Source organism: Dama dama, chromosome 26 (assembly GCF_033118175.1).
Source record: "Dama dama isolate Ldn47 chromosome 26, ASM3311817v1, whole genome shotgun sequence".
Classification (NCBI taxonomy): domain Eukaryota; kingdom Metazoa; phylum Chordata; class Mammalia; order Artiodactyla; family Cervidae; genus Dama; species Dama dama.
The window spans coordinates 40436067-40449310 of record NC_083706.1 but is presented as its reverse complement, the minus strand read 5'-3'; the positions used below and the strand labels follow the sequence as shown (position 1 = coordinate 40449310).

The 13244-nt window shown below is 42.5% G+C and overlaps 1 protein-coding gene across 1 annotated transcript in view; it reads right to left on the bottom strand.

Annotated features, from left to right (window-relative positions):
- Positions 1-10352: 10352 nt before the first annotated feature.
- Positions 10353-13244, bottom strand: part of UST (uronyl 2-sulfotransferase) — a 313320-nt gene continuing 310428 nt past the window's right edge. The window contains exons 8-9 of the mRNA XM_061130018.1: positions 11428-11494; positions 10353-11005 (exon numbers count right to left, since the gene is read on the bottom strand). Coding sequence (XP_060986001.1) covers positions 10849-11005; positions 11428-11494 — 224 coding nt within the window. The 3' untranslated portion in view covers positions 10353-10848. The remainder of the gene's footprint in view (positions 11006-11427; positions 11495-13244) is intronic.

Here is a 13244-nt window from a genome sequence, read left to right as displayed (position 1 = left end):
ATACAGAGAACGTTTAATATCTTGGAATAACTTGACTATACAAAGATGAAATAACATTTTGAAAATTTTAAACATGAATTGCATTGTTGCAGTGCATGGGAAAAATGTTAAAAATTACATTTTAGTACACATTCAACTGAATGTCTCAATGTCAGGCACAGAGTCCCCACTGGAAAGAGTCATGAGGAAATGTACGCTTCAGGGTCTCATAGGATGTTTGGAGGAGCCAGACATGAGCCCGAATCATGAGAGCAAGAGTCACAGAGCTGATGAAATGATGAGCTGGTCTGCTGCTTTTTTCAACCACTTGGGCTCAATGGGAGTTAATTTATTATTTGTGATTCTTGAACTCTTCACACCGAAGGTGGCAAAGACTCCCAGATCATTGAGATCCTCAGTTAAACAGCACATAGCTATGTATCCAGTGGTCAGAAATCCCAAGACTCTCTTTTGAACTTACATTTTTTAATTTATTTAAAAATTTTCTTTATTCTTTTTCTTTTTCTTTTTTTTAATTTATTTTTAACTGGAAAGAATTGCTTTACAGTGTTGTATTGGTTTCTGCCATACAACAGTGCAAACCGGTCATAATTATACATATATCACCTCCGTCTTGAGCTTCCTTTCCGTCTCCCGATCCTACCCCTCTAGGTCATCACAGAGTCCCAGCCTGGGCTCCCTGTTTTATAAAGCAGCTTCTCACCAGCTATCTATTTTACACATGGTAGTGTATATGTGTTGATGCTACTTTCTCCTTAAATTTATATTCTCTTGGGGTATCGTTGCTTTACAGGCCTTCTCAGGTGGCTCAGTGATAAAGGATCTGCCTGCCAATGCAGGAGATGGAGGAGACATGGGTTCAATCCCTGGGTTGGGAAGATCCCTGGAGGAGGAAATGGCAACCCACTCCAGTATTCTTGCCTGGAGAATCCCATGGACAGAGGAGCCTGGTGGGCTACAATCCATGGGGTCTCAAAGAGTCAGACACAATTAAGCACACACACACACAGTTGCTTTACAATGTTGCACAACAAAGTGGATGAGCTGTATGTACACATGTATCCCCGCCCCCCTGGACCTCCCTCCCACCTCTCCCTCACCCCACTCATCCAGGTCACCACAGAGGACCAAGCTGAGCTCCCTGCGCTATATAGCAGCTTCCCACTAGCTATCTATTTCACACACGGCCACGTACATACATCAGTCTCCCAGTGTTAACCTTCATGGTTCCTAAGATCTCAAAGGGGAGACATGTGTCGCTTCTATTCATTTTTTCAGATTGGTAATTAGGCTTCCTGAACTCTGGGTAATGTTGAGGTTTGTTCCAGATCGCCTGAGTCAAGACCCCCCTGTCTGCACGCCAGCCCCATGGCAGTTACATTCCTAGATGTTGCCTCTTTCCAGGCATAACTCGAAAAGTATACACAAAGATGAACTGAGTCGATTTTTAAAAAACTAAATGAAAGAAATAGTGCTTTTCCACCTAAGTACTTTGCTGCTTAACTATTAAGAACATCTAGGTTTCCAGTCATAAAATGCTTGGTGACCTACAGAAGTATGCTTTTCCCCAGTGATAATGTATTACTCACTACAGTTGGAATCCATAGGTATTTCCTTGCTACATGACCAGCACCATTGCTTGCTCTTGTTTTGCGGTACAACACGAAAAGTTTTTGTTTGTTTGTTTGTTTGTTTTGTTTTTTTGGCCTTTGAAGCTCTGTTACTGAGTTATTGATCTTATGCTTCATGTGCTACTTCTTCATCTCATCTACCACTTCCCTCAACACGTAAACCTGTGATGAAGCAGCTGATGTTCTTAACAAATAAGATTAACTGAGATTCTAGATGATTTGTAGTTCGTCCTAATTTCAGGTAGCCTTTCTTTTGCAGAATCGTTTAGGTTATCATCTCAGGAGCTAAACATGCTGTTTTTACCTTTAGCTTGACAAAGATTCTAACAAAGCCATTCAAACTTATTAACCATTATGTGGGTTCCCTAGAGTTAACCAACCTATAAGGCTTTTGAAAGACAATTTTCAATTCATGCATGGGTGTTTTACACTTCAAGTTCTTGAAAAACTACTTACTTTCCTATTTTCATTCATTCATTCCTTCATGAATATGTTGTGTCAGACATCATTGCTGTAGGCTTTGTGATAAATGTCACTCACAGGATCTAATGCTTTCAATATGCGGTAGGTTGAAAGTTAGTCACTCTTTTCAAAATTAGTGAATTTAGCACATTCTCTTCTTGGTACCACCCCTATACTCTAGCCTACTTTCTTTGAAGCAAAACTGTCAAGGGTTCACTCAGCTTGATCACACCACCCACTCACCTTCATCCATACCGCAAGTCCTCCCAGATCACCACTCCTCAGAGGATCTTTCGCTGGCAGTGACACAGACATGTGGGTGGGGGAACCTTGAATTCAGAGAAATCTTCAGACTTTGTTGTTGCCCCCAAACTTACCAAGAAGGGATGGAGCAGCGGGCCAGATGTGACCAAGAAGAGGGAAGTGAAAAAGCCAAGAGCAGCATCAAGGTGGAGAGAAAAGAATGAACCTCAGCTCCCACAACCTTGAGGGGCGAGTTGGGGCTGGAGGAGACAGGCCCCCTCGAGGGCCTGAGAGCCCGACCACGGTTTCCTGCTAGGCCTGGGGGCCTGGCCTGCATCTTTGCTTGGCTGGATCTAGGTTCCTTCTTTGGGCAAATACGATTTATGTCCGCTGAATAAAATCTCCCTGCATGTTTTCTCTTCACACTTTGGAATGTTACCAAAACCGGAAAAGAAAACCCCCGTAAATCTCTGCTCATCCAGACCTCTCTTGCTCTGAAAAGAAGCCCAGTCAAGCTCCCCGTCAACCTCACGTCCGTCTCCAACTCCTCCAGCCCACACTGAGTTCCCCTTTGCGCCCCTACAGACGCAAGGCCTGGACCATGAAATACAGCCATTAATCATCCTCTTACCACAGAGGGGCTGTGCAGTCAGTAAATCCCAGAGCCCTAGAGGCCAGGACACCCGGACAGCCGGGTCCTGGGCTGACTCTGCTCCCTCACAACTCGCTCCATTTGTGTGGTCCCTGTCTTCTCATCTGCATTGTTAGAAACATGGCCTGCAGATCTCTAAGTTGACCGGTTGCTCTGTGACTTCAAGCTCACGCACTGCTTTCTCACTGCTGCTGGTTTCAAGTCACAAGGGCAGAAACTATGCTTTATGTTCTGGTTCCTCTTCCTCTTCATATGGCAACAGGGAGCTGGGCATGCAGTACTTTGCCTACTCATTAATGTAACGAGCATTTGCTGAAATTCCCCTGTACACCAGGCACCGTGCTGGGTGTTATATCACTGGTAAGGGAGACAGAGGATCTGAGCATCTTTAGAGAATTCTGTGGTCCTCACACTCTCCCAAAGGCTCTTAAAACACATCCTGGAGCTGCACCTTCAGAATTTCTGCCCTAATAGTTCTGCAGCCCCCACCCCCATTTGTATTTCTAACCAGCTGCCGGGTGATGCGGATGCGGTTGGTGGACAGAACCACCTTGGGAGGCCTGGTTTGTCCTCGCAGCAGTTAATGAGAGCACTCTTTTACCAGGTGCTATTATTTTAACAGGTGGCATCTGACCTCTTCAGGAAGGATCAACCTCTGCCGCGAAAATAATGCCCTGATGAGCCTGCTTGGATGGGGTGAGACCCATTGGCTGTCAGCCAGCTCCAAGATATCAGGAAGTGGAAGTGACTTCTCAGGAGACAAAGTGAGGAATTCGTGGGGTTTGCTCCTGAAGGAGGTGGGAGATGGATGGATAGGCTGAGAGGAAGGCAGGAGAAAAGCAGCAGGTAAGGTGCAGGACCGCCTGCTCCTTTGAAGGCTTTTGTCCTGTGTGCTGTAAGGCCTGTCTTTGTTGCTTTCCTCTGCCCCGTGCACCCTCCTCAAATCCTCAACACAAAGAGGCAGGAACCCAGGAGAGAAGAGGCCATGAGAAGGTAAGACTCTCTGGAAAACACAAGGGCCCTAAGAGGGTCCAGAGGCCCTACTGGCTGCAGAGCTGGAACTTGTGGTGCCGGAACTCCTGTTGCCTGGCATTTCAAGAGGGAGAAGACCCTTGAGTGCATCTGGGTTACACCATGGCTGACATTTCCTTCTCCAGGGGATCTTCTCGACCCAGTGATCAAACCCGGGTCTTCTGCATTGGAGGCAGATTCTTTACTGTCTGAGCCACCAGAGAAGCCCTTTATTTTATTTAATATGTTTTAATTTTAAACTTTGGGCCTATCAAGAAAGAAAGGAGCTGAAATGCCGGTAAGTTACCAAAATCGCAATTTTATACCATATTGCCCTAGTGTTGTGAACTTTTTCAAATTTACAGTGTTCGTTGACTTTTGTCCCAGGTTTGTCAGAGAGAATTGGCCAGTATGTTTTATATTCCTGCTGGGAAACTGAGGCTCAAGGAGATGCACAATAAAGACTCAGCTTGGGGAAGATATCTAGCCAGCCAGGCCAGCAGCTCACCTCAAAGGTTACCTGGGAAGGGCCTTGCTTCATTGCACGGCTCTAGTTTCCTCTCAAATAAGGTAGCTACAGCATTCAGTTCTAATTCTCAGCAAATCAACATTTCAAGCAGTACTGCAGAGTATCCCAGTGAGGAGGTGAAATCATTTTGTCCGGAACATCTCTAATCCAGAGCCTTAGCTCTTTCCTTTAAAATCTGCTTGTCATTTGTCTGCAGGAGGGAATTAGGGAGGAGTGCAATCACACTTAACTCTCATTTGTTTTACAGCCATATCTTCCACTCCGAGATAAATCTTGTAGCTAAAAAGGTCTACGGAATGTAAGAACCAGTTACGGCCAAGTCCTCTATTTTTTGGCAACATGTACTCCGTCTGTGATCAACAAACAAATCAATTTTCTTCTAAATCAAAATGATGAGTTTCCAAGCAGCCTTAGGGGGCTTCCAGGGCTGGCCCAGGAGGACCTCGGATAAGCCGGACCCAGAAGGCTCTCCCACCTAGCTTGTCTCTTCAGGTGCCATCTTTAGTCAGATGAGATAAGTTGACCTGGATTCCCTAGCAGGGAAGAGAACTATACTCCACAGAGCCTCCAGGGCTGGAGGTGGGGTGGGGGATGGGAATGGTTTGCAGTTCGAAAGAGGCACAGCTTCACACTGGGGGGCAGGAGGATTAAGAGCGACTTTTTCCAGGACTTCCCTGGCAGTCCAGTGGTTAAGACTGCGCTTTCATGTCAGGGAGTGCAGGTTCCATCCCTGGTTAGGGAAATAAGATCCTGCATGCCGCCAGGCTTGGCCAATAATAGTAATAATATATATATATATATATATATATATATATATATATATATATATATTTTTTTTTTTTTTTTTTTTTTTTTAAAGAGTGGCCTTTCCTTTCTACCCTTGGCCCCAACCCCCACACTTACCTATACTCACACTTAGAGATAAGGAGGGCCAGCGGGACACACCCCATGATAACAGCAGGTACCATTTCTTAAGTCCTAATGAGCTGGATTCATTTCCCTCTCACAATTGACCTTGAGTGAGAGTCCCTGCCTCACAGAGGAGAGAGCTCTGTCTGGGGAGCTTGAAACAACTGGCCCTAGTTAGTAGGTGCTCGAGTTGGGATTTGAACCTACATGGCTTCAAAGCCCATATTCTACACTATTCCATCATTCGTTCCCCAGCATCTGCCTGTGAGAAAATACAAGTGGATGACTTTTCCCATAAATAAGAATTCACATCGTTTAAATTTGGAGACTATGTTCTTAGCTTTCTGTGTGCCTGTAACTGTTCATTCTTTTCTCAAAATCATGGTGATGGGAGATAATCATTCTCTCCACTTCCCTCTACTTCTTTCCCCCTCCCCCATCCTCCTCTCATCTCCTTCCTCCCCCTCCTCCTCCTCTTTTTTTCTCCTCCTTCTTCCCTTTTTCCTCCATCCTCTTTGTTTTAACTTGACCAAAAAATACCCACACCAAAACAAACCCCTGACAATCCTATTTTAGGTCATGTTTCTGTTAATTATTTTTTTTCTTGCTCCATAAATTTCAAAAGTCTGGGACCTCTACTTTATATGAAGTCACTCTTTGTAGTTTAAGACTGTCATAGCTCTGGAACCTGGGGCCACATCCATAGCCTAGGAAAATTTGATTTAGGATTTGCTGACAGAGAACATTTGGTTCAAGTTTGATGATAAACTGTAGCTAGGACTCCTAGGGACATTTTGGTGAGAAGGCATCTCTTTTCTAAGCTGTAGCCTCTTGTTCTTTTGGGCTAATTCACTTCAGTCATGTCCGACTCTTTGTGACCCCATGCACTGTAGCCCGACAGGCTCTGCTGTCTGTGGGATTCTCCTCCAGGCAAGAATACTGGAGTGGGTTGCCATTTCCTCCTCCAGGGGATCTTTCTGACCCAGGGACTGAACCTGTGGCTCCTGCAGCTTCTCCATTACAGGCAGATCCTTTATCACTTGAGCCGCCTGGGAAGCCCTCTTGTTTCTTCAAAATTTCCATTTTTTCCTTCCTAGATTCTCTGGCTTCTTGAATTGACAGCCCATGCAAATCAATTAATATCTTGCTGAGACCATGCTTATTTTTGTTTTATACACAGTTATTTTCTTTGTGTAGTAAACCCTGAGCGTATTTTTTTCTATTTCAAGCATTCTAATGATTTTTACAAACAGCATGAAACTGTATTAGGCTGTATTAGGCATGATGGCCCCCCTTACATGTGAACAAAGCACAGCAAATTGGGGATCGACTGAGAAAATCTGCAGCCTGATCGGCACCCCACCTCCCTTGCTGACATCACATTCCGTCATGTTGATCAGCCATGGACAGAGCTGCTGGTGACACTGCTCCTCTGCTGAACTCTGTCCTCCCATGGACTCAGGGCAACTGCAAGCCTCAGAGCCACGCCTTCAAACACAGCCCTGTCTACACAATCCCAGCTCCAGGCCTCCGGACTGTCTCTCAGCTCCAAGTCCTTCAGTTTGCTTTATGGGTGTACTAAATCATTCCACACACCATGGAGCAGAGGAAAAGCTTGATTTATTAGACCTACCTGCTTGGTACTTGCAGAGCGAGAGTCCCATACTGAATGATTTTCTCTCTTCATGTTTTTTCGTTTTATAAGTTTTAAATGTTTAAATAAAATACTCATGGAGTATCCCTTAGAAGCAGACCAGAGATATTCTAGTCCTGTCAGACCGTTCGTGATGGTTTCCAAGGGGTAACAAGGGTCACTTGCTTTCTCTCTCCAACTCTCCTCTTTGTTTCACCTTCCTCTTTCTCACTGCCCTCTTCCCCACCTCCCTTTGATCAGAGAAAAAGGAAGAGTGCGTTCATTCACTGACTCATTCATTGCTTGCCATTTGTTCACTCATTCATTCCAAGTGCTCTGTTGGGTGGCATAGACCCAGCAGTGAACAAGATAGCCAAGGTCCTTGCCCTCTCAGAGGAGTGTGGCCGAGAGGGTAAGGTCATGGTTACATGGGCATTTACAGTGTAGAGTGGTGAGTGCCAGGGAGGAGGAGCACTTTCTCGAGGGTCAGGTGGGGCTTCCCGAAGGTTTCCCCTAGGCTGAAGGCTGAGCCCCTAGCACTGGGGAGTGAGTGACTCTGATGACTACAATTCCCAGCTGACTATGCTGGATTTTGTCAGTTGTTGGGCCTAGTTGCTTTCTCTGTAGTAAAGAGCCTGTTTAACCAGAACATTTTTTTCACGCATCAAGGTTAACTCTAAATTCTGCTTCACAAGGGCAGAATGGGAATCCAACAGTAAGAGGCTGTGAGTAAAACTGGATCCTGACATTTCTGAGGAAAATGACTGTGATGAACACCTACCAACCGGGCAGTGGATTTGGATTTGGCAATGAGAGAATGGATTTGAATGAATGGAGACACTGAACGGAGATGTGGAATTGATTAAACCTCATGGACTGAGGTCACAAAGAGTCAGACACGACTGAGCGACTTTCATTTCACTTCAGCTAAAATTAGAGTTGGAACGGGCCTGTAGAGGGAGCTCTCACCACCCAACCAAGCATCTTCAATTACTCTAAAGAGGAAGCTATTAATGCCTACCTTACCTCCCCTGCAGGAAGGAGTTGCTTACTTCACTATCCAGCGGGAGGAAGAAAAGTTTTGTCTGCCAGATGACAGCCAATCAGAGACTGACAGTACATCCAATAAGAAGCCTTCATACTTTGGATTCTTAGCCTCTTCCAATGGACTCTGGTTATTTCAGCTCTTCCCAAGTGCCCTCTTTTCCTATTAAAAACAAGTTCCTCTTCCTTGTTCTCTGGCCTATGCTCTGCCATAACTGGCATATCCTGAACTGCAATTCTTCTGGCTGTTCTTGACTAAACTGGCTTTTGCTGGTTAAATAACTGGCTATTTTATTTTTGATGGTGACAGAGGCATTTTAAGTAGCAGCCATAACGTCACAAAAGCAGGTAGAGACCTGAGTCTACCTGAGAATACACCATCAAAGTGGCAGCTTGGAGCTGTTAGGCTTGACTTGGGCTCCCTTGGAGAATGGAGACCCAAGTCAAGTTTAAGTATGTAAGTGGTTCTAGTTGAAAGTAGAAGAGCATCCCAGTGAAATACCACAATTTGAGTTGGCAAACAAAGATTAATATAAAAGTGTGTGCCTAGGAATGACAAACCTAGACAGTGTATTAAAAAACAGAGACATTACTTTGCCAACAAATGTCTGTATAGTCAAAACTATGGTTTTTCCAGTAGACATGAATGGATGTGAGAGTTGGAACATAAAGAAGGCTGACCGCCAAAGAACTGATGCTTTTGAATTGTGTTGGAGAAGAGTTTGAGAGTCCCTTGGACTGCAAGGAGATCAAACCAGTCAATCCTAAGGGAAATCAGTCCTGAATATTTGTTGAAGGACTGATGCTGAAGTTGAAGCTCCAATACTTTGACCGCCTGATTCGAACAGCCGACTCATTAGAAAAGACCCTGATGCTGGGAAAAATTGAAGGCAGGAGGAGAAGGAGATGACAGAGGATGAGATAGCTGGATGGCATCACCAACTCAATGAACATGAGTTTGAGCAAGCTCCTGGAAATGGTGAAGGACAGGGAAGCCGGGCATGCTGCAGTCAGTCCATGGGGTCTCAAAGAGTTGGATATGACTGAGTGACTGAACAACAAAAAGGAACACAGTATATGACTTCTATACAGTAAAGAGGATGTTGCACTGGGTGAGAAGGAAAATTTTCCGCTATCAAATAGCTTAACCAGAACAGAATCAAAGAGGGATAAATCCACTGAAGCTGTGTTCAGTTCACCCCGAATGGGAGACTACAATAATACTTGGCTATTAAATTTATATAATCTTGCCCAAAAACACTGCCTTTGGCTTTGAATTGTCTGAATGATCTTGCCCTGAAGTCACTGTTCCATGTTCTGTAAGGGCCTAGGAGCTCTAGTAGTCCAGGCAGTAAACTGTGTATGTGTGTTAGTCACTCAGTCGTGTCCGACTCTTTGCGACCCCATGAACTGTAACCCACCAGGCTCCTCTGTCCATGGGTTTCTCCAGGCAAGAATACTGGAGTGGGTTGCCATTTCCTTCTCCAAGGCAGTGAAATAGCTTTAAACTAAGGTGGTTCAGCCAGGTCTCTCCATACCTCTGTAGTTTACTAGCAGCACCCAAAACAGAAGCCCCTCAGATCCCGTGTTCTCTCATAATGTTATCTCCATAGCACACTGCTCTCCTGCCAGCTTCCTTCAAAGCTTAACCTTCACAGCTCACAGAAACAAGCTATTGTAACATTCGTAATAAGCATTAGTCATAATGTGAGGATAAGGGTGCTTGACTGAGCTGAGATGCAGGACACCAGCTGGGCTCACCACAAGCTAAGGGTCTGGCTCGAACATCTGAGATTCAGATTCATTCATTCACAAGTTATAGTATGCCTGCCGAATGCCATGAATCCTTATGTCACCTGAGACTAGTTGCAACTAAATATACAGCAGTTCTGGGTCTATTGTAATTTATGTGGAAGTGCTGTGAAAACTTGAATGCCATAGCTTTCCACTTTTTTCTTGGTCACAGACCACTCTGAATGTCTGGTGAAAATTTGGACCCATTTTTAAGAGAAATACACACCAATATGCTTATGATGTTTTGCACATAATGTCAAGAAGTTCACACATCTTCTGGTGTACTATAGATTCCTTTATCTAAAGGGATTTATAAGTATGTTATTAACTAAGAGTATCTTTTTACATTTAAGTGAACAGCTCAATGTAGATTTGTACATTTAGTACCATCTCAGTGATACACTATACATAGCAAAGAATACATGTATATAGAAAAGCCTGGGAAGATATGCACTAACATGTAAATATTTGGATGATGAGATTGTGGTTGGTTTTAATTTTCTTCCCTGCATTTTGTTTTGTTTTCCCAATTTAGAAATACTTTCACTAGTTAATTTGCACAAAAATAACTGTTTCTTGTGACATTGTAGAAATACTGAACGGAGCTTTTGGATGCGCTGAATCACTTCAGTCGTGGCCGACTCCGTGCGACCACATGGACTGTAGCCTGCCAGGCTCCTCTGTCCATGGAATTCTTCGAGCAAGAATACTGGAGTAGATTGCCATTTCCTTCTTCAGCGGATTTTCCCAATCCAGGGATGGAAGCTGGGTCTTTTGCATAGTAAGCAGATTCTTTACCTACTAAGCCACCAGAGAAGCAAATCTAAAAAGACATTCTAGTGGACACTCCTTTAGATGGCTGCTTCATTCACAGTATTTAGGAGTCTCGGGCCATATGTGAGCCGTAGGCTGAGAACCTTCTTCTGACCTTCTGATTGGTTCATGGGGGGGCGGGGCTTGACTCAGCTAAACCAATCAGTGTGTTTTCCCCAATGTTTTTCTGAATTCCAGCAAGCAGCCAATTTCTCTGTGGTGACAGAAGCTGTGAATGAGGTTTGGGGGTTTTGAAGCGCGAGGGGGCCATATTACCTGCTGGCCTGTAAATGAGAGAGAGAGAGACAGACAGAGACACCCGATAGTTCCTGGAGCCCAGCTGCTCCCCAGTCCTTCTTGCATTTTGTTTTTTTCAATTCTTCCTTTGATTGTATACCTTTGACATGTAACAATAGATTTCCTTTTTGTCTGAACTAGTTAGAGTTGGGTTTCAGGCACCTGAAGCCAAGTCGACACAATTAGCAGAAGTATTATAAATTAAATGTATTATATTATATATTATTTTATATATAATGTATATTATACATTAATATATATATTTATATATTTATAACTACTCAAGAGTAAAATTTGACCCAAGCTGTGAAAGAAATGAAATCAACAATATTTCTTGACACAGAAAGTGGCTGGCTTAGGGTGCCTGGCTCTGTGCGGGAAAGAGGAGGTTCAAAGATCAGAAACAAACCAGCATGATTGGCTCAGGTCCTTAGATCGTTCTGTTCCTTTAGGAGGTAGAACTTGTCTTCTTGGCTCTGTGTAGAAACAGACAATAACAGGATTGTTCAAACCTTGGTTATAGCCATAAAAATTACAAGTCTCTTCTCTCATTTATGAGCGTGATGCTCGGGGTAACAAATCTACAAGTGAATGAAAGATAAATGTATTTTCCAACTCAATGAGCTAGAAATTAATCCCTGCATTAATTTGGCAACCTGAAAATATCTGAGCTCTGCTGAAGAGAAAAATCTCAGCAAATTGGTAGAGATGCTCTGCAAGAATAATCGCTTTACATGTGAGTTTGTGCTCTCCATAGAATAGCCAGTTCCTTTTCAGTACATCTTTAGTTGTGATGAAAGTAGTGAAAAAATACTGAGACATGACTTAATTGTCTTAGGAACACTTGACACTATGAAATTTTAGAACAACTTTTTAAAAAATAATTCATCCAAGCAAAAGCTTCTTCAAATTCAATCTTATCCAAATCCCTACTGAAAGTGTGGAAAACTGTATTTTTTCCATGGGCAAATGTGTATTTCTATTGAGTTTAAAAATGGTCTGGCAAGGATAATGTTGTAGGTAGGCCATGATGGAGTCAGTTCCACCTTTGGAGGCTGGTTAGGGTTGCACAGTCAAGGGGAAAGAGTTTATACCCAGACTGACTATAAGATAATGAGACCAATTTAAATTTTTTTAATTCAATATACTATAACCTGCATACTGTAAGTAAAAGCTATGCTCACATTTCTTGAAGGTTGAGAGATATTTCTTATCACAATATTTTAAACCAAGACTTTGAGCCGTTTGCCTGATATCTTTAGATGATTCTGGATTTATAGCTATGAAACCAGTATTTTCAACCAGGCTTCCAAACTAGTTAGAATCTCAGTGTTTACTTCATTGTGAGTTTTTGTATGAATTACTTAATTACTTTTCAGAAATGCACCGATTTTATTCTCATCAGCATAGTAAAAGTTTCACTATACTCTCTGCTGGACATTAGCCCACTTTTATGTCTTATGTTTTCATGTTTTGTTTGTCACGAAAGTGTCAACAGTGATGTCACATTGATTCAATTCAAATTTCTTTGGTTATTTATGAGGATTAAAAATTTTTCATGTTTTTAGCTTTTTATAGAACTAAGTTCTGAGAACTAACATATTTTTTGCACATGTTTTACTTTTCTTTATTGATTTATGTAAGTTCTTTATGTAGCAATTTCAATCTTTTACTGCCATTTCTGCTGCAAATATTTCCCCCATTTGTTATTTGCTTTTAAATTATGATTTTTTTTTTTTACCTCAGAGAGTCTAATACTTTTTTCTTTGTGATTTCTCCCACTGAGTTTATTTTTAAAGTCCTTCCTCACCCTCAAATCAGAGTCTACTTGCACAATATAACATAAATCTTATCTATTCATTGAAGCATGGAGGCCTATTTGGGGTCATAAAGCAAAATCATTTTAGTTTATTTATTTTTGTAGAATTGTAATACTGTTGATTTGCAAAGTTGTGTTAGTTTCAGGTGTAGAGCAAAGAGATTCAGTTATATATATATATATATTCTTTTTCAGATTATTTTCTATTATGGGTTATTATGAGATACTGAATATAGTTTCCTATGCTATACCATAGATCCTTGTTCCTCATCTATTTTAAATATAGTCTGTATCTCTTAATCCCAAATTCCTCTTTATCCTTCTCCCTCTTCCCCTTTGGTAACCGTAAATTTGTTTTCTATGTCTCTGAGTCTATTTCTGTTTTGTAAATAAGTTCATTTATATAA